The sequence below is a fragment of the Ursus americanus genome, chromosome 8 (assembly GCF_024610735.1).
Source record: "Ursus americanus isolate L20-20 chromosome 8, mUrsAme1.1.p, whole genome shotgun sequence".
Classification (NCBI taxonomy): Eukaryota; Metazoa; Chordata; class Mammalia; order Carnivora; family Ursidae; genus Ursus; species Ursus americanus.
In genome coordinates, this window is record NC_142134.1 from 80192884 (window position 1) to 80219404 (window position 26521).

General features: G+C 51.4%; 2 protein-coding genes across 5 annotated transcripts in view; both read right to left on the reverse strand.

The window, feature by feature from the left end:
- AFAP1 (actin filament associated protein 1) overlaps positions 1 to 15679 on the reverse strand; it is a 150880-nt gene extending 135201 nt beyond the window's left edge. For all 4 annotated transcript variants that reach the window (XM_045777084.2, XM_045777082.2, XM_045777083.2 and 1 more), the window contains exon 1: positions 15476 to 15679. The gene's annotated coding sequence lies outside the window, so the exon portion shown is untranslated. The remainder of the gene's footprint in view (positions 1 to 15475) is intronic.
- Positions 15680 to 24623: 8944 nt separating this feature from the next.
- The window catches only part of ABLIM2 (actin binding LIM protein family member 2), a 147372-nt gene continuing 145474 nt past the window's right edge, over positions 24624 to 26521 (reverse strand). The window contains 1 exon segment of the mRNA XM_087864312.1: positions 24624 to 26477. Coding sequence (XP_087720438.1) covers positions 26364 to 26477 — 114 coding nt within the window. The 3' untranslated portion in view covers positions 24624 to 26363.

Consider the following 26521-nt stretch of genomic DNA (forward strand, 5'->3'; position numbering starts at 1 on the left):
CCAAAAACACTAGAGCATTTCCCTGCATCCCAGTTAGTCCCTGTGATCAGTGGGCTGACCCACAGTTCAATACTCCAGTCCCGATAAAGGTGACAAAACTCAATGTCACGGACCAGATGGACAAGCAAAGACCAACCATGACGTGCACAAGAGATGAGACACTCAGGGCTTCGGATCAACCACAAAGTGGGCGACAAAGAGCCAGGAGTGGAAAAAAGCAGATGTTTGTAACGATCCATGAAACATGTGACCACACCGAGGGGACGAGGAGATGTTACTGAAGCCTTTCTATTTTAAATCTTGGAGGTAATGGCCCCACAGTTTACAGTCACTCTGCTGTAAACGTCAGTGTGAAAAACTTCGTCCAGGGGCCATATGATAGCCACAAAATTCCTGACATATTTGTCCTTTAATATAGTTACCAATAAGAGAAAGATGAGAGACTGAATATACAAAAAGACAATGACTAGACCATGTATAGAAACAACTCTGACCCCCAGCCCATGGCAACTCCCACGGGGAGCTGCCCCTTCCCCACAGCAACCCTCCCAGGGAACCAGCCCCTTGCCCAGAGCCACCCACTCAGGGAACTGGCCCCTTACCCATGGTGACCTGCCACGGAGCCGGCCTGCTCTTAGTCAGATCTGCAGAAGACAGACTGCTGTCTCTAAGAACAATCCAGGAACGCAACAATAACCCCTGGGACCATCAGCCAGGACAGGACGGATAACTGACACCTCTGATTTCTGTCCTGCTTTGGACTCAGGACCAACCCAAGAAACCCAAACCCACTCCCCTAATCAGCCACGTGGGACGCCCCCTTCCAGCCTCCCCAAGCCTCCAGCCCCCATCGGGCTCACTCAAGAGCCCCCTTTCCTCCTCTGGGAAGCCCCCCCCCCCCCCGCCCCGCTCTCCCTGCCTCTGGGTCTCTGCCCAGTGCAGGCAGCCGACCCCTGCTCCAGCCAGTACCCGGTACACAGCTTTGCCTTTCTCATATGTTTGCTCTTCATCTATTTCCACAGTCTCAAACCAGGGGCTTTTCTCCAGATGGTCATTCTGTAACTCAGAAGCATGACGCAGCATGTTGCAAGTCTGGAGACATCATCACATCCCCCAGGCCCTTTCCACAAAGCCCCATGTATTGGGGCTCTTAGTCCCTCCCCCACTGCCAGGGAAGTGACCGTGTGTTAAGGAAAGTTCAAGGGCTTTGGGGTCAAACCCGAGTTCGTCAGCATCTCACTTTTCCACTTACAACCGTGTGATGTTGAGCAACTCCCTAAAACCACTAAGCCTCTGTCTCCATCTTTAATAAAAATAGTGTTTACTGCTCAGCTTGTATTGGACGGGACACTGTACGTAAAGTGGTTCATATACACTCCCAGCTGTGGACACCCTTGTCCCAGCTCCCCTCCTGCAGGAAGAACAGCAAGATGCCTCAGGATGAGGCTGACAGCCCCTCACCCAGACCCCTCACCTGGGCCCCTTTCAGTCAATGACACCCAGACTCAAAGGGTCACCAGAAGACAACATTTGTTTCCACGTTTCAACTTAGGTATGGGTCGTTCTAACTCACACCCAATGATCCATAATTAGGAAGTGATTTTTCCACGTTGCCCTTCACCTCCATTTTTAGCAGACTCAGATGTGCCCTATTAACTCACTCTTAAATCCAATTCAGAATCAAAAACAAAACTTCAATCGCTCACACCATTCCGAGTGCCTTCCCCACGGAGCTAGAACCCGGACACCATGCCGGGCAGCCCAAGCTCCGTCACACAGCACGGACACACTGTCCCACCAGCAGCTGCGGGAGGCTGCACCATCCCACGCCAGCACAGCCCCGGAGCTTAGCCGCACCTGACCCAGGTGGTCCTGAGACCCAGCGGGCAGGTGGCTGCAAACCGACCATGCAAACTTGACTGCCGGACAGTAACAGATTCCGCATCTCTGCCGCCACTCGCTACTCATGTCAGAGGCTCCCACACTCACCCCTGCGCTGCCGCTGCAAGTACCCCAGGGTGGGTGACGTTCTTCACTGGGGCGCTCCTGAGACAGAGCTGTAACTACTACCAGTAATGCCAGTCGTGCCATTACACTCAGCGCTCGCCGCACGCCTCGCACACACAAAGCACTTCACGTTCATTATCTCGCACACCTGCTCCCCTTACAAAGCAGGCAGTTTTTCCACTTTGTCTAAGTGGCTCACAGAAGTTACTGACCAGCCCAAGATTTCACACTGCTAATCAATGAGTGGCACAGCCAGAATGCCAGCCCAGGCCTGGGGGGGCCTGTATCTCCGCCATCACCCCTGGTTGCTCTCCCCAAGCTCCATGGGCAGCCGACAGACTGCCAGTATCCAGAGGCTTCAGAAATGCCCTCCACTATGGTACAAGGGCTAGTTCAGTGTCAAGAAGGCAGGAAAGAGGGGTGGGGGAATGGGATAGGCTGGTGATGGGTAGTAAGGAGGGCACGTATTGCATGGTGCACTGGGTGTTGTACACAACTAATGAATCATGGAACGTTAACATCAAAAACCAGGGATGTACTGTATGGTGACTAACATAATATAATAAAAAAATATTGTTATAGGGGGCCTGGGTGGCTCAGTCATTAAGCGTCTGCCTTCAGATCAGGGCATGATCCCAGGGTCCTGGGATCGAGCCCCACATCAGGCTCCTCAGCTGGGAGCCTGCTTCTTCCTCTCCCACTCCCCCTACTTGTGTTCCCTCTCTCGCTGCCTGTCTCTCTCTCTCTGTCAAACAAATAAATAAAATCTTTAAAAAATATATACATATATTATTATAATAAAAAAAAAAAAGAAGGCAGGGTGTGGATCAGTAAGAACCCTTTTGTTCTCTGAGGTTATCTCACCCAGAGGACGGGCTAAGCAGTCTGTGGAATGGTCCTCACACACAGTACGGCAGCTTCCTCTGTACTCCCCAAATCCAGGTGCAGCTGGCATGCGGGGTCCAGGCGTGATGACACCCCTCTGGGCCTCGCCGGACAGGTGTCCGACCAGGTGGAGGCCCAGGCTCTTTTCTCACGGCCCAGGCTGGCCCAATCTGCTACACATCGAAGACTTAACACATTCACGACAGACAGGCGGCTCCTTTGCTGTGGTCACTTCCTGCCCTGCACTAAAAATACCGTGAATTCGGGAAAAGCCATCCAAGTGGGACCAGCCACCTGGAATCTTCAAAGGGCCGAGGAAGCCTCAGCTGCTCAGTTCCACCCTAGAAACAGTACTCCTCCTCCATAGTCCACCTCCAAACCACATCTTCTGTGGCACCACGCCCCCCACCCCTGCTAATGTCCCAGAGCCTCTCGTTCTCACCTCTGCCAGCATTTGTCACAAGCCCAAACAGCCAACCAACCCATGTCTGCCCCTCTCCCCCCGCAGCTATAAGGGCCAGCTGGGCCGGGACTCCTGCTCCCAGACGAGGTGCTCTAACTGCCGCGTGGCTGGCGGAATGAGTGCACGGGGCATGGGGCACGGACACTGAAGACCTGCCCGCACCACAAGGAGCGCCTTACAGGTCAAAGGCAGCAAGAGCCACCGGGCTGCCAAGCGGGAGTCGCTGGCACTGTGAAAAACTCCATTATGACAGTTCCTGGGCTCACCTGTCAGCTCAGTGTTGAGATACCAAGAAGTCCAAGCAGATAAAGAGGCCAGGGTAGCAAGGAGTCAGGAGCCCAGGCTTCGGTCTTAGTATTGGAATCCCACTTACCATGTGATCTTGAGCAAGTGAGTCAATGTCTCCTGCTCTCTGATTTTTTTTTTTTACTATAAACTACAAATTTTACTTAGATTTCACCAATTTTTCCACTGATGTCCTTTTTCTGTTCCAGAATCATACATTACATTTAATAGTCATATGTCTATAGTCTCCTTCAACCTGTGGAAAGGTTTTTGAAACTTTCGAAGAGTACTGCTCAGGTATTATATATAATAGATCATTCATTTTTTGTTTATATTATATTTTCTCAGGTCTGAGCTTATTTGTTTGGCAAGAATGCCACTGAGGTGATTATGGTGCTTTCCCCAGTGAATCATATCAAGAGACATATGATACTGATATGTCTCATTGCTGGTTATTGTGATGTCGGTTATGGGGATTTTGTTGTACTGCTCTACTTTAAAGTTAATAATTTTTTCTTCTTAATAATTACCCTGAGGAGTGCTGGTTTTAGTCTATGCCAATATCTTGTTTTTCCTTAATCTTTTGCTCCCTGATTTTAGCATTCATTGGTGGATCTTGATCTTCCCTGAAACAATTATTGCTGTAGTCTAATGGTGATTTTTTAAAAATTTCCCTCATTTCTTGTGCATTAATTGGTATTCTTCTACAATAAAGAGCTGTCTTTTCTCTCCCTCCTATATTTATTTATTCCATTATTTAAATTATATCAATCTGGACTTATCTATTCTGTGGGTTCCAGTCCAGTATTATTTTTATTATTTTATTGCCCAGTTTGTTCCACCTTTGGTTATTGTGGACTCTTTTTTTTTCTTTTTTTTAAATATTTTTTTATTATATGTTAGTCACCATACAGTACATCCCTAGTTTTTGATGTAAAGTTCCATGATTCATTACTTGCGTATAACACCCAGCGCACCAGCCTATCCCAGTCCCCCACCCCCTCCCCTCTGAAGCCCTCAGTTTGTTTCCCAGAGTCAGCGGTCTGTGTGGTGTGTTTAAAAGTTCTCATCACGAGAAGAAAAACTGATCATGCTTTACAAATGATGAAGTGATGATCCAGGTGAACTCGACTCACCGTGGTCATCACCTCGCAGTGTGCACACGTATCAAATCCTGACGTTGCACACCTGAAACCAATCCGTCGTGGTACATCCGTTGCATCTCGGTTTAAAAATCAGAGAGCATAGTCTCTCATGGGAATGAACCATGAGCATAGTCTCTCGTGATGAGAACTTTTAAACACACCACACGGACTGCTAACTCCAGTCCCCAGGAGTCTCATCTCGTTCTGTCACCTGCAAAATGAGGACATCACCCACCCCACAGAGTGGCTGCAAAGAGGAAGCGAGGTGCGGATGTAAAGTGCTTGGCACAGTGCTCGGGCGCAGTAAGCACTCAACCAAGCGAGGCAGTAGAGATGGTGGAGGTGATACAGGACCCCGAGCTCCTCAGAAGGTCCACAGACCGAATGTTGGGGTTCCCTCAGAATTCCTGGTTGTAACTGAACCCCCAAAGGGATGGTCTTAGGAGGTAGGGCCCTCAGGAGGCCCTTGGGTCATGAAGGTGGAGCCCCCTGAATGGGAGTAGTACCCTTATAAAAGGGGCCCCAGAGAGCCCCATTTTCCTTCTACCACATGAGCACTCCGCAAGAAGACGTCATCCGTGAGCCAGCATGGGCCAACACCTTGATCTTGGACTTCTGGCCCCCACGACTCCAAATATAAAGTTCTGGTATTTACAAGCCCCCTGGTCTTTGCTTTCTGCTACAGCAGCCTGAACAGACTAACACAGACAGTCGCTCCTCAAGCCCAGGAAAACTGAACTAACCCATCCGGAGGAAAAAAATCAAAGAACTTATGTATGACCTCCCAACATACAAATCTGAATTAATTGGGAAGAGGGGATTTTCACAAGAAACTATGAAGCCATATGTCCTCAAGATTCATTCGGATTGTCACTTTCACTTTTGCTTCCACATCAGACAGTTCATGTAACCGAGAATTGCATGCTGTAAATGTTCCGGAAAACCCTTTACTTTTCAAGAGCCATTCACCATGTAGGGTTCCATGCGTTCTCCTTTCCTCTTTGGACATCTGTCACACATGTCTTCATCAAACAACCCCCAGGAGGCCTGTGTCTTGCTCCCAAGAAGCCATTTCTGTACACTACTTCTGCTAGAAAGTTCCAGACTAGCTGACAGCCCCAAACCTAGCTCCACCCACCATGGCTAAAAATACCACTAGTATGTGGCACCATTACCTCGTGTCCAGAACAAGATTCCATCATTACTACTACTTCTTTTTCCTTTTCTTAATATTTTTATGATAAAAAAAATGAACCCAAAAGCAGCTTTCTCAATGCTGCCTGCCCCCAGCAGTGCTGCATACCACACGTATGTGCACGATCAGTAGGAGTGAGCCAGGTCAAGTAAAAGGAAATGAGGATTTCCAAACTCTGAACTCACTGATGGCAGCCGCACACAGAGCACCGAATGGACACTCTTAGATTTACAAGGTGGAGGCAAAATTTAGTTGCGACATGCATGGATGGAAAAGAAATGTGTTGGAAGAGGATGTTTGGAAATATACAACCCTATGTCTAATGCCTGCAAGGACTGAAAAGCAGCCCTTTTTTTCCATATTGAAAAACAGATAATGGGATGAAAGGTAATTTTTCTCTCAGACTGCAGCAGTGTCACGGAACTACTATCAAATGTTTCAGGCTTTGTTAGATAATCAAACTGAGAAGCCATGTAAAAATAAACCATTCCTCCAGGATGTGGAGGGCAATAAAACCACATCTGACCACATTCTCAAAACCAGAAAGGATGGTACTTTAAAAATATGTATTTTCAATGACTATAATGGAGTTTCTAATATTAAACATATATATACGTATATATATATATGTATAATATATACACATATATACATATCGATAAAAAAATTCATAGAAGGGTTTAGAAAAAGGCCGGAGAAATCTTCCAAAAATGAAAACAGAGACAAAGAAGCAGGTAAATAGAAAAGCGCAGAAGACCCGTAGGGGAATGTGTGCTCAGAATAAAGGACAGGTGTCCATGGATGGGGCAGGCCCACCAAGTGACCGACACAAGGAATGAAAACAAGACCCACATCATGACATGACCATCACAAAATTTCCAAACACCAGCAACAACAAGGGCCTAAAAGATTATGCAAAGGAAAGTGTGGGTTACCAACAAAGAAAAGGCTTTGGACACCTCGACTTCAGGTTAGAACTTGGAATTCTGAGCAGTGTCTTCAAAATTCTGCAGGAAAATTATTTCTAGCCCAGAATTCTATGCTCAAATGGTCAATTACATGTGAGAATAAAATATTCCAACATTATACAAGATCTCAAAAAAATATATATATATATATACACATATATTTCTTCAACAGCTACTGTGTATATGCTCCCCCAAAGTAAGAGAAAAAACTAAGAAGGAGGGGGGCGCCTGGGTGGCACAGCGGTTAAGCGGCTGCCTTCGGCTCAGGGCGTGATCCCGGCGTTATGGGATCGAGCCCTACTTCAGGCTCCTCTGCTATGAGCCTGCTTCTTCCTCTCCCACTCCCCCTGCTTGTGTTCCCTCTCTCGCTGGCTGTCTCTATCTCTGTCAAATAAATAAAATCTTTAAAAAAAAAAAAAAACTAAGAAGGAGGATTCTTAATCCAAGAGAGAGTGAAAGAAACTCTCAGGGTGATAGGGAAGATCTGAGGAGGACAGTCGCAACAGGCCTAGCCAGAGAGCACTGGAGAGGAAAGACAGCAGGATGGGAAGTTCAGAATTATTACCTGGTGGGGGTGGATGTACTGAGAGGAGACTGACTCTTCTGGGGTGAGGGGTGAATAAAGGACAGATACAATGAAAACTAAGCAAAACAAACTCTAAGAAAAAGAAAGTTGATGTAATCAAAATAGACCACACATCTCAGCTGGGAATAACATCTCCACAGTTGTCCTAAGTGCTGCTGAATTCTTCAGCAAACCTTTAACGTAATCACACAGAGAGAACAGGGCGGAAAGAGGTGGCGGTGGGAGGAGGCAGTAGGATAAAGCACCTAAACCGGCTTCTAAATAGCAGGATGTTTCACACACTTGAAATCTGGAGGAAAGAGCTGAAATGCGAAAATGATGGCCTCTGAGGAGCAGGAATCAGGGTGGAGAAGGGCGGGGTAGGTGATTGCTGTGTTTTTGTTCTAAGTCTCACAGAACTTTTGACTCTTAAAACTATGTGCCTGTAGAACTTTGTTCAAAATGAGTATTAAATTTTTTAACAAAATCTGATACTTGACCAGCAGGAAGATCACACTGAGTGTTGTGTTAAACCTTCTGGAACCCAGTCCCGTTGAAAACGAATGGCAAGCTGGAACTCGTCTCCCCACTAAACACACACACGGGCACAGACACACAAAATGGTCTGCCCAGGATCACAGGCAGTTCATAAATTCCCGAAGGCCAGCTGAAAAGCCTTAGAGTTCTAGATTCTATTTTCTTACAGGAAGTTTATTTCAAATCAGAGCTTGTCATTTACTGTAAAGGAAAAAAAAATCCTTACAAAAAGCTATTAAAAACACCTACATCAAACGAGGCCACACTTGGTCTCAAATACTTGGTCATCACCAGTTGTTTCCTTGACCACAAAACGCACTTCATTCCTAATTATCGGTGAAAGTGGAAATTTTGTTTATTGGGCTTTGCTCAACCTTGAAACAGACTCTCTAAAACTCCGGAATGCGAATCCCCGTTGGGTTGACTTGGCTGTTTCCATTCTAGAAATGGACGTGGAATCCTGCACCTCTGCCCCATGAGGACAGAGTTCTTCGTGTAAACCTTGAAAATGCAAGGCCCTAAAAGCCCCCCCACCATGGCTGGTTTTTCTGATGGAGGAATTCCTCTAATGACTTCTTGGCAAAACTCCTCTAATCAAGAGCGCACCACTTAAGAAGCCCAAAGTACAAAACACAGAAGTTACTCTGCTTTTGACTGACCTGCGTCTCTCTGGCTGTAAACCCCACCCACAGCTCAACAGTGAATCAGAACTGTCTTGTCACTTAATAGGGATCTTAATGGTCTTGCCCATTGGCTTAAAATGTCGGTGGTTCATTAACATATATATCAATGAGGGTAACAGTCACAGCTTCATTGGCTGCTGTCATAAATGGATCGGCTAATTGTGGAAGGCAGAATAATGGTCCCCAAAGACATCCATGCTCCAATCCCTGGAACCCATGACTATGTCACATTACATGGCAAAGGGACTTTGCCATCGGCCTTAGATGGGGAAGTTACCCTGGGTTATCTAGGTGGGCCACATCTAATCACATGGGCCCCTAAAAGCCAAGAACTTTCTCCAGGTAGAAGAGATATGGCAGAAGGGGAAGTCGGAGAGCTGCAGCAGGCTTCAGTGGTCCCTGCCGGTTCTGGGCTAAGGGGGTTGTGTGCAAGGACCAGAAAGAGGCCTCTAGGAGCCGTGGGCGGCCTTCCGGCTGACAGCCAGAAAGGAAACAGGGGCCTCATTCCAACAACTGCAGGAACTATATTCGGCTGATAATCTGAACGAGCTTGGAGGCAATTCTCCCCCAGATTCTCCAGGAAGGAACGCAGCCCTGCCCACACCTTGTTTTTTGCCCGGTGAGGCCAGAGTCAGACTTTTAACCTAGAGAACCATGAGATAACAAATCTGTGTTGTTTTAAAGCCACAAAGTGTGTGGCAATTTGTTACAGCAGCCACAGGAAACCCATACAGGGGTAGATGGGCAAATGCCAGGAGCACGCCTGTCACTTTGTGGACATGTGAAAAGAGTAAACTGACTGAAGCCAACAGACAGCAATGGCCATCTACACAGTAGAGATTTGTTCTGACAAATGCAGATTTGGGGAATTACAAAGCGCCCAGAACATTCTACGAATTTTAGGTGTTGGGTAATTCACTGCCCTTCAACTTAGAAACCTGCGGATCTGGGTCTTGCCCAATAAACTCTAAGTAGCATGCAGGGGAATAAATGCTGGATTGTACACACCAACCCAGCCCCCAAATTGTCCTACGGACCTATGGCAGCACTTACAACATGGTCACGCAATCATACCGAGGTCTGCCTCTCCCGCTGGGCCGTGGAGCCCCCTGCTCTTCATGCAGGAGTCACGGCATCCCACCTCGCATGTCCACATCTACCATGGCACTTGGGTGCATCGCAGGTGACCTGTATAAAGGTTTGTTGAGCTGTGTGACAGCATAATTTAATATCTGTGTATAAAAGGTAGATTCTTTGAGGACAAATGCTGTGTTTTATTAGCCAATGTATCCGTCCCACTGGGTGATGGGGGGTGCTCAGAGGCACTGAGCAGTACGTAGAGAGGAAGAAAAGGCAGGAGGAAGAGAAAGAGACACCAGGAAGTACTGCGCAGTCTCCGGAGCAGGCTGGCCTGTGGAGGGGAAGGCCCGAGAAACCCTGGAGCTGAAAGCAGGTCCGCACTGATGCCCGCTGCTCACTTGTGCTGCGTAGTTCCGTTGTGAGCCGGCAAGTGCTTGCTGACCTCGACCTCAGACTGCCTATTGCCTGTTCCCAACTCAAGACAGGTCGCTCAGGAAGCGAAAGGTCAAGAAAGTGTGTTTTGTTAAAGGACCGTCCATGGGATCGCACAAACCTGGAGGTTTGTATGCTACACACGCGCCATCGTCTTGCTTACAAAGGATTAGTGGTGACTCGACATGATCTTTCCCCACAGTGCTGAAGTACCAAACAGCACTGGCCAATTAAAGGTAAAAAACAATCCGGAACGAAGTTGCCTGACATAGCTCACACTAAGGACCATCTGTACGTTAAACATCCAGAGATCTGAAGAACAACCTGGGTTCATTAAATTGTGCAGCATTTTTTGGAAAATCCTGGGCACCATATTTGGCAACATACAAATCGCACTACAGCCCCGATTCCATCTCATGCTCAGAACCACGTCTTGAGCTACAGGGAAGAGGCATGACTGACAGCTAAATCCGTTCTACAGCTGAGGGAGCTGCAGCCCAAAGAAGCACTTGGGCTTCACGAAAGCCTTACTAGGCCCCAGTCTCTATCTAGTTCATGTCTCCTGTCCAAGAGAACCGAAGGACGTGGTCTGCACTGTACCACTTGTATTTACATCCTGCCAGCATCCAAAAAGATCTTGAGTGAGGTAGCCTGAGATAACAGGCACACACGGTGAGGACTTCAAAATTAAAAGGAGAGAAGAAAATCCATGTGGTGGGTGATATGAGGTATAGGGTAGAGGTTAGACTTGAACACTAAAGACTGACTTTGAGGCAAATAATACGTAAAAGAAAAAGGTTATTTACAGAACATCACAATATGAAAAAAAAAAAAAGGAAACACCATCGGTCCTTGAAAACGGGGTGAATGAGGCTTTGTGTTTGGGTCCCTGGCTGAGAGTGAGGGGTCCTCTCTTCCTTCAGTAAAGAACAGGAGAGGACAGCTTTGAAATGCAGAGTCCAAACTCCACCATCTCTATCCGCAGGCATTCCAATCCATGGGAGACACCTTTTCACTGGATCCATATAAAGACCCAGCCAGCTATGAATGAAGTGGTAATCTCGAAACAGAAAGAGCATTAACTAGCTAAGTTTCAGGGAGACTATCAATACATCCTAAGAAAACCACAAAGAAGATCCAGATGAGTTTCTGAGGGCCCCTCCTAAAATAAAATTGCGAACAAAACAAACCACACACAGCATGTAACAAAGCACTTTTTTTTTTTTTTAATTAGGAAAGGATGCAAACCAAAAAGAGGACAAAACTCCTACTGGGTTAAGTGAAAATCCTAATTCAGTGGCATTGCTACCAGACATCTTTTCCTATTTTTTTTTTAAAGATTTTATTTATTTATTCGACAGAGACAGAGACAGCCAGCGAGAGAGGGAACACAAGCAGGGGGAGTGGGAGAGGAAGAAGCAGGCTCATAGCGGAGGAGCCTGATGTGGGGCTTGATCCCATAATGCCGGGATCACGCCCTGAGCCGAAGGCAGACGCTTAACCGCTGTGCCACCCAGGCGCCCCAATCTTTTCCTATTTTTAATCCCTGTAATCATCCAAATAAGAATAGCACAGAACGGGGCGCCTGGGTGGCACAGCGGTTGGGTGTCTGCCTTCGGCTCAGGGCGTGATCCCGGCGTTCTGGGATCGAGCCCCACATCAGGCTCCTCCACTATGAGCCTGCTTCTTCCTCTCCCACTCCCCTGCTTGGGTTCCCTCTCTCGCTGGCTGTCTCTATCTCTGTCAAATAAATAAATAAAATCTTTAAAAAAAAAAAAAGAATAGCACAGAAAAATATGTATCCTTTCTACAGACAGACATGTGACTTTCAGGAAATCAAGCATACCAAATTCCCATCTTACTAGACAGATCAACTGGAGAGGAGATTAATAGTTTAAAGGATTAATTACTATATTCCCTAGAATTGGAGTTCCCTAATAGGCCATTTAACATAGGAAGTAAATTTTTTGCAAGCCACAATTTTAAACTGTGCTTTAAGCCATTATATAAAGTCACACACACCTACTCAAGGCCCTCTCCACATTCCACTTATTTCGGACTCCCCAAATTAAAATCTCTGTGAGAGACTGGGATATACAGAAGCCCACAGTTGGCTGCCTTCATATGACACTCAAAAGATCAACGAAATGCTCCAGACAAGAGTTCTTTTTTTTTTTTTAAAGATTTTTTATTTATTTATTCGACAGAGATAGAGACAGCCAGTGAGTGAGGGAACACAAGCAGGGGGAGTGGGAGAGGAAGAAGCAGGCTCATAGCGGAGGAGCCTGATGTGGGGCTCGATCCCATAACGCCGGGATCACGCCCTGAGCCGAAGGCAGACGCTTAACCGCTGCGCCACCCAGGCGCCCCCAGACAAGAGTTCTGCACCCAATGACTTCATTAAGAAGAAGAGCAAACCAATCTGATAAGGTGCAGATGTTGCAAGGACAACATAATTATAAAGAATATGCAAGACAATATCAAAATGTTGCTTCAGTTTCCATCACAGACTCCTGCCTTAAATCTGAGACAAAGTATACACCCATGCAACCAAACTTTTTGAAGAAAAAGAAAAGAACTTCCACTTTTGAATCTATATTTTCAAAGATCTCCATTATTTACACACTCGTGCTAAGAGAGCTTTCCTCTGCTCCATTTGGTTAAAGGAATTAAAGGTTCAGGCCTAAGAAGATTCTTCCCCAGTTTAAGACTCTCAAAGGTGAAGAAAGTGAAGTCCAGAAGGGGTATCTTTGCAGGAACAAACAGGAACTTAATTGTGGCACCAGAACTGGACCGAGTGAATGCTAATCAAGTGACCCTGCACTCACTTGTGCGGCAAACACTAGGAAGGACCAACAAATATTATTCTAAGAACCCTTTGGAGAGTTGAAGAATTACAGAATGGTGAAGAAATAAATCACATGAAATATCTGGAACCATGGTATAGAAAAAAAAAACCCTCTCATTTAAATATGCCTCTTCTCAGCTCTGGATACAAACTGTGTCCATCTCTGTCAGAGCATTTAACACTATACCACAGCTAGCCACTCTGTCCTCGAAGACCATACACAGCTCGAGAGGGCAGGACAAAAGATTTCAGGGAAGGCTTCCAAGAGGAGGAGTCACCTAAACTGACAGGTAAGAATGGGTAAGAGGAGCTGGAAGGACAGCAGCTGCAGGTGGGGGAGATGGGAAGAGCTGAACACAGAGAAGGGTCTGCATGCTAAGTTTGGACTGTATAAAAACAACAACTGCATTATTACATTTTCATCTGGTACGCCTGTGATTTATACACCATCTTGTTCACCAGCAATTTCAGTTTGGATATTAGAACTACTTCCGCCTATGCCTCAGTCTTCTTAGACCAGAACAAAACACTCCTCAAAGGAAAAGACTGTCTTGTTCAACTTTGCATTCCCCAGGGAGGAGAATCATCCCTGGGATATTATAAGTGTTTCCACTTATATTTAAGTGGCTGAAAGATAGAGACCCTGCAAGGTAGCATCAAGTCTTGACATCAGGCTGAAATCGGAGTTTCTCCATCCATAACCTCAACCCCCCCCATCCCTTTGTCAACTTGACCTCTAACTCTAACTGCCTTGGCCTCATTCCCTGGGTGTGGATTCTCCTCCTTCAAATGCATTTTCCAGCCCGCCAAATTCTTAGGAGAGTTTCTGGCTTTGAAGATTTTTTTCCCCCAATCCTAACGGAAGAAATCAAGAAGCGCAGGGCAGAGGGGCTCGGCTCCCTCCAATCAGAGCCTGCTCTCCTGCTGGAGCAGGAAATGGGGCGGCCTGACGCGCGGTCCGGGCGCGGTGACAGCCCCAGGCTCTCCAGGGACCCAGGGCCACGGAGAGGGGTGGGTTCCCAGAGAAGGGCAGCCCTGAGGTACCGCTCCCCTTTCTGCTCATTTGGCAAAAAACAAAACAAAACAAAAAACAATAAAAGAGCAAGTCAGCTGTCCTACCCAGGCCAACTGTGCCCCCGCACCACCCGCTACACCCTGCCAGGCTCCAGTAACAGCACAAGGACCCCCTCACCACACAGACCACCATACACGCGCGCACGCGCGGTGCTGGGATCACACCCCTAGAAGCCCCAAGGCAGGGGAGGGACAGGGGCAGACTCTCTCAACTTGCAGGGTGGCCAGGACACCACGAGCCCGGGTCCACGCAGGGCCATGGTTGGCAACGCATTCATTTAACCAGTCATGGGGATGGGGAGAGAAAGAAAGAGCCTCTCACTCTCAGGGTGACGAGGACCCCCACCATCGGAGTCCATGCAGTCATCCTCAATGAGACACAGTACCTGGTCACGCCATAGGGGTAGGGAAGACAGAACAGTCTCTCCGACTCGCAAGCTGTCTGGGATTCCCCACGCGCAACGGCCCACGCAGAGCTACCCTCACAGACACACTAAATCAGCCACACCATTGGGGGAGCGCGGACCGAGACAGTGCCCCTACTCTGAATGATCAGAAGCCCGCGCGCGCATTGACTCGCGGGTCCACGGAGGGTCGCAGCAGGCGCGGAGCCCCCTCGGTGCCCCCCAAGGCGGACACAATGCCCCGGCGCCTGGATGCGTGACGGCCCGGTCAGTCCTGGTTCCCATCCTACTAGCGCTCAGGGCGGCGGCCGCCACCTCGGGCAGCGACCCCCGCGGTGGCCCCGCTTGGACTTGCCACACCCGGCCCAGGGACCCCCGCCGCCCCGGGATCCCTGCCGCCTGGGACCTCCACCGACCCAGGACCCTCCACCAGCCCCGGGACCCCTGCCGCCTGTGACTCCGTCCGACCCCTGGACCTCCACCTAGCCCCGAAACCCTGGTCCGGTCCGCGGACCCCCACCGGACCGAGAACCTCGCCCAACTCGGGACCCACGCCGGGCCCGGGACTCCTGCCACCTGGGACCTCCGCCAGGCCCAGACCGGCCGCTCGGCTCTGGGACCCCCGTCCAGCTTCTGGACCCCCACTAGCCCTGGCTCCTCGCCAGGCCCCGAACCCTGCCAGCCCCGGACCCCGGTCCAGCCCCTGGACCCCGTCTGGCCCCGGGACCCCAGTCCAGCCTCTGGACCCACACAGGTGCTGGCCCCTCCCCCAGCCCCGGACCCCGTCCGACCCCGAGACCCCAGTCTAGTCCCTGGACCCACACCAGCCCTAGCCCCTCGCCCGACCCCGGAACACTGTCCGTCCCGGACTCGGTCCGGCCCGGCCCCGCCGCCGCCGCCTCACCTCAGGCCACCGCCTCGGCAGCACTCGCTCCGGGCCGAACGAAACAGAGCCGAGCCGCGGGCGGAGCGGCGACCGCCGCAACAATGGAGCCCCGGGGCGGGGCCGCCTCCGCCGCCGCCTCAGCAGGACTCCGGCTCGGGATCGGACTTGAGCTCGGGCTCCGCGCGGAGTAGCAGCCGGCGCCAGGCTGCGGCCGGGCTGGAGCACCGCGCAGGCGCATACGCCCCGCCCGCGCCCCTTCGCTCCGCCCCCGGCGGCGCCCGGCGTTCGGGTCCCGCCCCCCGACCAATGGGGAGGGAGCCGCGCGCAGGGGGCGGGGCCGGGGAAACAAAGGAGGGGGCGGGGCCGCGCCGGGGCGGGGCTGCAGGACAGCTAGCGCCGGAGTCCGCGGCCCAAACCCGGAGGGCCGAGCGTATTGTCCGCTCGGAATCCGCTCAGCAGGCTATGCTCACCCCAAACCCCAAACTCAGGTTTGTAGGGCTGGCCTGCATTACAGAAAGGGTAACCGAGGCCCAAGGAGCGAGATCAGCTGCCGCCCCAAGTCACACAGTCTCCCTGTTCACTCATCCATCTTTTATTCATTCGACAAACATTTTCACAGCACAGAGGATATGCTTTGGCGTAGAGGCAAACCTGGCCCTCCCCCGCAGGACCAGAGATTTGTCAGGGTCACTTTAACGCCTGATAAAAGAGCCAGGAGCCAAGCTGCTGTCCTTTCCCACCTCAAAGCCTCTGTGGTTTTGCTCTTTTGCACCTGAAGTGCCCTCCTTTTCCCTCTGTCATCCCTGTGTATTCAAGAGCGGATCATCTTGAAAACCTCTGTCCTCCTTGTATTTGATCTTTCAGCATCATCTGACACACATTCTGGGTTTCTCTCTATGTCAGGAGCTACTCCTCAGGTCTCCAGGACCCATCCCCTGCTCTGCCCAGCCTCTACCTCTTGGGGTACCAGGGTAGCCCATGGCTGGGGCCAGATGCCCTTCTATCCGTCATGGACTCTCTTACCAGGGGATCTCATGCTCTTCCAGGCTACATACTATGGTGATCGCCAGGTCTCTGTCTCCAGCCCTGCCTGACCTCTCCCAGATCCCCAGCTGGTTGCCCACGGGGCATCTCAATCTTCTCGTGGCCAACACAAGTGCTTTATTCAACACCCCCCGGCCGGTCCTCTGCATTCTTCTTGTGCTCAGTAAATGGCCTTCATCCACACAGTTGCTCAGGCTAAAATCTGAAATCCATCCTTGGGTGCTTTATGTCCCTTGCTCCCTGATGCAATCCGTCTCTGCATTCCCACCTCCTTCACATCACCAGCGGGAATTTCCTGTCTCAGTGGCTCCCCCCACCACCACTCAGTGAAGTGTGACCTCTCCAGGACAAGGCAGGACTCTGACTCATTTCTGTGCACAGAGCAGAGCTTGGTGCTCTTAAGGTTCTCGGGATGGTGAGAGAATAGACGGATAAATGGATAAGGTCCCATTTCCCTGCACATGCAGACACACACACACACACACACACACACACACACACACACACACACCACTGAAAGCCTGACTTTCAAACTGACTTGCCAAATAAATTCCTCCATGAATATAAGAAGCTTCCCTACTCCTCTCCAGTCAGGGCCCCACTGTGGTTTGGGGATGACATCAGAGAATAGGAAAATACCATCCCAGGGAGTAAAGTAGTTACTACAAAGGGTGGTCACTCCAGGCCGCAGACCTTTGCACATACTGCCCTCTGCCTGACACACTTTCTCCCTGTACAAGCCAACTCCTCCTGACCCTTCTGGCCTCTCCCTAAATGTCACTTTCCCCGGGAAGGCTTTGTAGCCACCCCGACACCAAGCACAACTGTGACAGACACGCCATCGAAAAGCCAGGCCCCCTATCATGCAGGCCCACAGATACAAATTCAGGCGTCAACCTGAAGAAGCTTGGGAGTGGATTCTTCCCGAGCAAAGCCTCCAAGGGAGGGTGCAGCCTGGCCAACAGGTTGAGTGAAGCCCAAGCAGAGGACCCAGCTAAAATGTACCCCAGAAACTGTTGAGACGTGCGAGCGTCATGTTAAGCTGCTACGTCTGTGGTTATTTCTCCTGAAACAATAAAAAACTAATACCAGGTCCCCTCCCCAGTACACACATTCACAGCACCCTGTACGTCCTGCTGGCCTGCATCACAATCACGCATATTTGTTTAAAGCCTCTCTCTTGCCACTAGCCCTGAAAGCCCCGAGAGAATAGGAATGGGACCGTCTTGCTCACCCTGTGCTCCAAATCTCAGCACAGTTCTGTTCCAGGGCAGTTGGTTGGAGACAGACCGATCAGTCAGCTTGTTGGCTGGCCCTACCGTCCTTTTCCAGCCCCTGCTCCCTGGCCATATTCCATCCTATAGACCTGAATTGTGTCTTGTCTTCCCAGCCTCCCTCACAGCCTGAGGTGGACATGTGACACCGTCCTGGTGAGTGAGACGCAGTGGAAGTTGGCTGAAAGGTTTCTAACAGTGGTGCCCTCGAGCCAATTTGGACCGGACCTTGAGAGCTGATTGTTCATTGTGTAAGAATTTTGCAAAGTCACTTCTGAAACACAGTCATCACTTAAAAATTAAATGATATAAACTTATAATTAAAAATTATATTAAAAACAAAAATAAATATTCAAAATTCATTATTTCCTAGTTTTTTTTTTACTAGAGTTTACAGTTATCTATACTATTGAGGATTTTACATTCTCTGTAACTGTATGATAGAAATACCATACAGTTTTGGGTTCCTGGCATCTCTTCCCGTAGCCGCAGCCAGCAACGCCCTGTTGGTAGCTTGAAATTCGATGTGGTAGGAGAATTCATAGCACAGAAATTGGTAACGACTCTAGATCGGGACTTTCTTCCTTGCTCCCATCCCCCAGAAAGCCAGGAATTGAGAATTTACCAGCACACCTGAATTTCCAGGGAAGGCTTTCCTCTTCAGGAAGAGGAGTCAACACAGCTGATGCTGGCTTTTCTCGGCAGCAGAGATCATTACTTTTGGATGCACATGTGATATCCGGATCCATAGCAGCCACTTTACAACCAGGGGCAAAGTCAGAATCAGAGAGATTCTGACCCTTGCACCCTTGAGCCACTGAATCAAGACAAGGAATCACCTACCTCCAGATTCTCTGTGAGGTAGGAAAAAGCAAATCCCTTGTTGTGTAAGCCAGTGTTAGTCAATTTTTCTGTTACAGACAGAATTCCTAACGGACATGTAGAGGCATTCAACGAATGTCTGTCCCATGGAGAAACTCACCTTGACTCTCTTTCCTCATCAGTGGCCATGCTATTTGGGCTCCACGTTCACTGACACACCACCAGCCACCACCCAGTTCAGGTGGGCTGCGCAGCTCTGACCAGTAGAAAGGTTTTTCCCTTATGAAAATCAATGTTGGGACCTCTTGGCACCTCAAAAAATGAGCCCCGCCCCTGTTTGCCCCACAGTCCTCCTGATGTAAAGAGAGCATTCATTCAATAGGAAAATAAATCAGGGTTCATTGACCCCAAAGGTGGACCAACACTCTTTGCAGAAACTCCTGACCTGGTTTGATACTGTGAAGGGCTCCTTGGTGGGGTTTGTGACCTGAGACCTCTTTCCAGACTCTTCCAGTGACATGTCCTTCGAGGAAAAACGCAATTACAAACTACTTATACGCCACGGTAAGCTGCATTTCCATGACGCCTCTAACTCAGTCTTCCTAGATTTGGGGCCGAGAGGGACAAAGAGCATCCGTGGCAGCGGGGCCCTGTTTCGGAGGTGATGTCAGTTCAGCAAAGCCTTGAAAGCTGACAGCCAGCTGCTCCAGCCACCTGTGGCCATGTAACAGGTTACCCCCAAGCCCAGCAGCTTAAAACAATGGCCATGTGTCATCTCTTGTTCTGTAGGGGGCAGCCACCCATCACAGCTGGACTGGGTGCCTCCGCCTCCAGGTGACCCACAAGGCTGCCATCCAGCTGTTGGCCGGGGCCATGGTCTCACGGGAAGGCTTGGCCGGGGATGTTCTGTCTCCAAGCTCACTCGTACAGCTGTTCGCCCCCCCCCCCCCACGGCAACTTGCATGGCGGCTGACTTTTCTCAGAGCAAGGGAATGTTTTGTACTCAAATGTTTTGTACCCAATACCACAGCTGCTGAAAACCAATGATCTTAAAAATAAAATCTTAAAAGCAGACATAGAGGGGTACCTGGGGGGCTCAGTGGGTGAAGCATCTGCCTTCTGCTCAGGTCATGATCTCAGGGTCCTGGGATCCAGCCCTGCGTTAGGCTCCCTGCTCAGCGAGGAGACTGCTTCTGCCTCTGCCCTCTGCTCCTTCTCTCTCTCTCACTCACTCCCTCTCTCTAATAAATTCTTTTTAAAAATTTAAAAAATGATTTTTTAAAAAGCCACCATATAAAGCAAACATCATATTCTGGTGAATAACAATAAGAATGAGAGATGACTTCTTACCAGAAATAAGTGAAGTTGAAAGACGGTGAGACCATCTTATAATGTTGAAAGAAAAAGGAAAAAAAACCTATCAATCCATCTCTTCCAAAACCTACCAGCACTTCCGTGCACTGGCCGCGGTCCACACCCACTGCCGGCTGCCTCCGCCCCGCGCAGCTTGATCTCACCCGACCGCATCTCACCTCACCCTCTGCTCTGTTAGTGACCCTCTCTCCTCTCGAAGCCTCAGCTCCACCACACCCTCCTGGCTCCTCTCCCTGTTGTGCCGCCCTCCTCGGTCCCCTCTGTCCTCCGTTCTTCCTCTGCCAGGTGCAGGAAGGCCAAGTGCTCAGAACGCCAGTGTCCCCCTGGGTCTGCCCTACTACTTCTGCACTGTCCCTAGGGACGGCTCATATTCTGCTGAAACCGGAAACATCCTGCCGGGCGCCTCCCCCTGGGCAGCACATGGGCACCCCATCCATGACAGGCAGCAGCTCGACCCTGCCTTCCACACCCCACACCCGCTGTTCCTCTTAGGTTTCGTCACTCATGAGTGGCTCCAGCATCTGTCCCAATGCCTGCCAGGGAGCAGGGTCCCTCCCTCTCCCCCATCCCCCACCCCCAGCTGCCAGGTCCTGCTGGCTCTCTTTCTGGAATCCACCGCCCCCCTCCCCGCCAGCCTTTGCAGCTGTCACCAGAATTATGGTGAAAGCATCTCTATTAGTCTCCGTCTCCCAGGCCTGGCCCCTCCAACCCCTCCTCCATGGGATAGCCCATGGCAAAGAAGCTTTGAGAGCAAACCTCACAATTCCTTTCCCAGAGAAAAGCACATGGGTTGGTCTGGGAAGCCACTGGAAGGGAAGGTTACAGGCGGCTATAGGCCCTGGGTGGATGGGCTGAGGCAGAGAAACAGCTATCTTGCTCTGAACAAGAATGGACTGGCAGGTGTGTTGGGAGCACCCAGAGAAGGGGGTGACCCAGTGCCCGGAAGCTGACCCCTTGATTGTAAGACAACTAATGCTGCCCGGTAGCAGAGCTGGGTGAAGCCATAGCTGGTCAGCACTGAATGAGAAGAAGATACAGATGGAATGGCCTTACCCCCCAAAAGTGATGGGAGATACCTCCCCACTCCTCATGGTGCTAGGGGCTCTCTTTGGTCTATGGGAGAATATCCGAGCCCAGAGAGTGACCATAAACCCCAACTGAAAGGCTGCCCCTTTAGCTTCTTCTCTAGAGCAGAAAAACTCTTGGAGACATTTGAAGGACCACCAAGCGCTTAGTGCAGGGAAGGTAAGATAGCATTCAGGCAGGTGAGAGGCACCCCTCGACCGGCAGCCTTGTCTCCAAAGCCTCATAGGACTTGTAGGGAGCGTCTGAACCAGAGGGCAATACTGGGGGGCAGCAAAGTGGGTTCCTGGCAGCCCTCACATGCCTGAGTCCTTGACATGCTGAGGGCCAGGACTGCAGGCAGGCAGACCACGGGGTCTGTGCATGCTCAGAATTGCTGGTGTCAGGGGTCCTGTCAGGAGCCAGCCTGGAGCTGGTGACCCAGGGCAGCTGGAAAAAGACCCCCTCGAGGAAGGGTGGGCCAGATGGAGCCCAAGGCAGAAGGACAATAGCAGCAGCGATTGCAGACAGGATGGAGGGTGTGGCCACTTTTCCCCCAGTTCAGGGTCCCTCTCTCCTGCCAGGGGGTCTCAGGAGAGAGCTGCAGGTCCCCGCAGACCAGCAGCTTCCTGTGGGCACTCCAGACAAATCCATCATGAGATGCAGAAAGTGTTTTCCGTAGGCTAGAGAGAGCAAGAGCCTATCCCAATGCTTCTAGGATAGACAGCGGGGCTTCGACCATGGGGTAGGGCTCCTGCCTTATCGCAGGAGCAGCGGTGGTGATCACCCATCCACCTTCCACGGCCCCGGAGGCTTATGTCAGACAGTTGTGTTTGCTCCTGGGCTGGCTGTAAGAGTAACACCTTTCTACCTGCCGTAGGTTAGGCTGGAGTGTGGGGTGGAAAGAGGGGCATCCCCAGAAATAGACTCAGAAATCAGGACTGAGGACAAGCCACTTAAGTGGAAGGAGATGCCAGGAAGCACCGGGGCAGAGGAAGGAAGGTCGGGGAGAGAAGGGAAGGAGCCCAGGGAAGTGTGTCGGTGAGCAAGTGGCCGTGGTGAGCAGCAGGGGCTCAATCCCAGGGGAGGTGAGCTCGGAGTTGTCCCAGTCAGTGCGGGAAGACCTGGGAAGGCTCCCTGGTTGAGAGCTGCTCCCAGAGCTGCATTTACTCCCTGGCGTTCTGGTCCTGCCCCTCACGCAGGCAGAGCAGATCCTGCGGCCGGAGACGCAGATGTTTGCACACAAGGTCGACGTGTTATACAGAAATGGTGTGTGCCAAGCAGCTCGAGGCAGGGCATGGCAGCATTTCCCCAACGGAGGGTACAGGTAGTTATGAGCTGATGGGGAAAGTGTCCTAACCCAGGTAGAACCAGGCTATTGCGGAGCACAGAGAAGGGAACGTGCCCCACCCCAGCCACACCAGGCAGCTCCTGGAGGCAGCAGGCAGCTTCCTGTCCTCTCACCTTGACGTGAGCTGTGTCCTCGGCCTGCAATGCTCCTTCCATCTTTCTCACTCTGACTCCCGCTCACCCTTCTGGACTCAGCCCTAGTGGCGCTCGGTGTAGAAAGCCTTCCCCGCCACCCCACCTGCTCCCGGCTAGGCTCCTGCCCACACTCTCCCAGAGCTCACCGCCCGCACTGCCATGGCCTGGTCCTTGACCGTCTTGTATCAGTCAGATGCACTGTTACAAAATACCACGGACTGAGGGCTTAAACAATGATAATTTATCCCTCACAGTTCCGGAACCTGGGAAGTCAGAGATCATCTGCCAGCAAATTCGGTTTCTAGTGAGAGCTCTCTTCTTGGCTTGTAGATGCCCACCTTCTCGCTGTTTCCTCACATGGCCTTTTAGGAAACTTTCTTCCTCTTCTTATAAGGCACCTGCCCTATCAGATCAGGGCCCCACCTTATGACTTCATTTAACCATAATTACCTCCTTCCAGACCCCATCTCTAAATGTAGTCACACTGGGGGTTAGGGCTTCATTGGGTGGGCTTGTGAGGAACACAATTCACAGTACATTTCCCCCATGGGTGTGCGATCCATTCTTGAGGTCAGGGACAGTGTCTTTTTCATCTCTGTTTTGTTATGCATGCCCAGCTCAGTAAATATTTGTGGATGAACTAGGCTATCTGGATGGAAAGAAGAGTGCTAACAGGTTGGGGAGAGGGTCATATCATGGAAGTCTTTGGAGAAGATGCTCCACTGGGTATTGAAGGATGAGTAGGAGGGGGCATTGCTGGCCGGGGCATTCCAGGCGGAGGAAAGAGCCTTTGGAAAGGGTGACCGTGTGTGGGAGGAAAGTGGGAGGTGCTGCTTAAGAAACAAGAGAAAGCGGGGAAGAGGAAGGAAGAGACTGTGGAGGGAGTCGGTGGCCAGGTGATACCCGTGAAGGAGGCAGGGAGCAGCCACGGAGGTCTCCCCCAGGGAGGTCTTCCAGGCAGGGGCTGGCGTGGGCAAGTGTGTGCTACAGATACATTGCCGTGGGCTCTTGAGCACAGAATGGACCAGGGTGAATGATGGGGCACATTTTGTTAGAATAGAGAGATGTTTGGGGAACAGAGGCGGGAAGAGCTGTCAGCAGGCAGGGCTGCTAAAGGGAGCTCTCAGGAATGACGTTCAGCTGAGGAAGGCTCCTTGGACCTCGGGATTCAGGCAGAAGAAAAGGGAGCCTCTATTATTCATGAAAGCTAATTCAGTAATAGCCAGGCAGCTCTGGGGGCCACCAGGGCAGTGCTGATGTCCTTTCTTGTTAAATTTGCAGGAAGTGTGCTGGCTAGGGCTGCGCTCCTCCCAGGAAGGGCTGTGCTGGGTCGCAACCACAGGTGGGGTCGGGGAGGGGGAGACAAGGGCAATGGGAACTAGTTCTGCAACAATCTGGCTTTCACTTATGGGGTAGATGGCTTTCGCCTCTGGAGGGCAGCCCAGAAACTAAGGACCAGCCTGCTGTCAGCACAGTGTCCAGTCGGGCCCCTGTCTCATTACCAAATATCCCGACCTCATCCCCTGGTTGCAGAGCACGGTTCAGCCCTCGAGGCTTTACAGGTGGTGGAGGAAAGAGTCACTAGACCGAGGCCAGTGTGGGGACGGCAGGTGGGCGCCGTGAATCCTGGCATAGGCAGGGTGCAGATTTCCTAAAGAGCCAGGGAGGGGCTTGTCTGGCGTGGGAACGTCTGAGCTGAACCGAGAAGAGAGAGAGGGGCGTCGCCTGGGAGGGAGGAGAGCACGTGCAAAGGCTTGAGACTTGCTGCCTTAGGGAACTCAGAGATAGTGCTCGTGGCTGTGACATACGGGACAGACCCCAAGACCTGGTGCGGAGCGGGCTGCTGCGTGGGGGCCCTGGCTGTCGGCTGGGAATGGCCTGCCCGGGAGCTGTGGTATCCGTCCAGGGAGGGGTGAGGGCGGACTCAGTGTGGTCAGGGTGACCCCGTGCCCTGGTCTGCCTGGGACGGGCCAGGGGCACACCTGTGTCCCAGAGCCACCCCGGTCAGAGTACCAGCTTTGGGTATGCTTTCTGCAGACGCCCTCCCCAGGCGCCACCAGCAGAAGGGGTCCGTGCGCTGAGAAATGACACACATCGATGAGAAGTGGCTTTCACCTTCACACGTTAGGATACACTACCCTTTATTTTTCCAGGTTCCCCTGGGAGCTGACAGGACATTGCACTAATGAGAAAACGGGGGTTTCCAGTTGCTTGGGCCTCAGACTGCGAAGGGGAAGGAAGCGCAGTAGGTGCTGGAAACACGCCTCCCCGCCCAAGCCGGGCTGGCGGGAAGCCGGTGCGTGATGGGGTGCGTGGCGGGGCCGGAAGCATCTGAGTCACACCGACTCACAGACGGGACGGCCAGGACACACAGAAAGACACAGCTCCATAGAAGACAGGGAACCAGACTTCAGTGACAGCTTCCCAGTGTTTTGTAAACCTCTCAGCCCACGTTACAAGCATCCTGTGACAGGCACCAGCCCTACCTGCACCTAACAACAGACAGGGACACCTTTCAGTGGGGGCCCAGCCTTCTGCTGCGGGACCCTGTGCTGACCTTGCAGGCCAGAGGAGGGTGGCAGCTCCCTCCTCCTTCCCCAGCGGCCAGGTGCCTGTCTCAGGACCACACACGCATGCACGAGGCTTCCCCCCGGGGGGGCTATGTTTCACCGCGGGAAAGACGGACTCACCAAGGGCTACGGTGGGTATTAGGCTGGGTGCGTGGAAATCCTTTATTCTGGGGCTTTGGCCATCAGAAGGGGATGTTCTCCCTCCAAGATGTGGAGAGTAACAGCGAGGCAGACAGTGGTGGCTACATGTCACACATACTTACGAAGAGCATTACATGGGCGTTACATGGGCATTACGTGGGCGAGGGCTGCCCTTAAGGACACCCGTGTGACAGGTGAAAAAGGAAAAAAAAATGGAAAGAAAGATGACAAGGAGCCCTTGGTGTTAGGAGCACACCAAGGAGCAAAAACACACAGATCCAAACAGTGGAGAATAAGGCTGGAGGCTCTCCCCTTCCGTGGGACCATAAAATGGAATTCTATATATGTCATCTTATGTTTAAGTAGGCTATGCTCTTTAATAAAATAAAAACTTCTGTGTTACTTTAAAGATATCATTTAGGCATCTAGGGGATGATTTGGAAGAAAAATGCAGTGCACGGAGGACCCTGGCTGAAGGTACCCTGTCAGGCGGACGTTTGTCCCTAAACACAGACTCGTCAAAAGCACTGCAAGAATCATGCACCCGCATTTGCCTTCGTGCAGCCCGGGGTGCTGTTCGGCACTCGCCCTGGCCTGGCCTCTCTGTGCGTGAGACCGTGCCTGCCCAGGGCCGAGCAAGGGGGTAGGGGTGAGCAGCCACTGGGAGCCAGGTGCCCATCCCCCCACGATCGTGTCAGCGACTGTCATTGACCAACCTCCCCAACTCCCAAGTCAAGGCCCCTCTGCACCCCCAGGGCCTAGTGCGGGGAGCCGGGCACTGCACAGGGGTCGGGAAGGTGGGCTGCATGTCGTGGAAATGTTCCTTGATCTCCTGGGACAGCTACTTCGCAGAATCTCCCTGATGCCAAGCAACAGCGGGGAAGGAGCAGTGCAAAGCAAGGCTCTGGGCTCTGGGCTCTGAACCGGGGGCAGGAGCGTCGCAGGCAGAAACAGAGCTCTGGGACCGCCTCCTGCCCCAGCCTCCAGCCCACCCCTCTCCAGGGGCCCACCACCCGCCCCCCCGTGGACACAGAGAAGCCAGAGCCAGGTGCAGTAGGAGGGGTTTTCGTGGTTCTCGCCAGGCGTCTCGTGCTCAGCTGCTGGCACGCGCATGGTCACACACACGGGTGGCCATCAAAACAATAGGGCTTTCTTCTTGAGGTCATTCCTCTTCCAGAGGGCCAGGCGGTCAAACTCTTCCACGCTCATCCCAAACACTTCCTGGAAGTCCTCGGGCGACAGGTGCCTCTGCAAACAAACAAGAACCCAGAGAGGAGCAGTGAGGAGCTCTG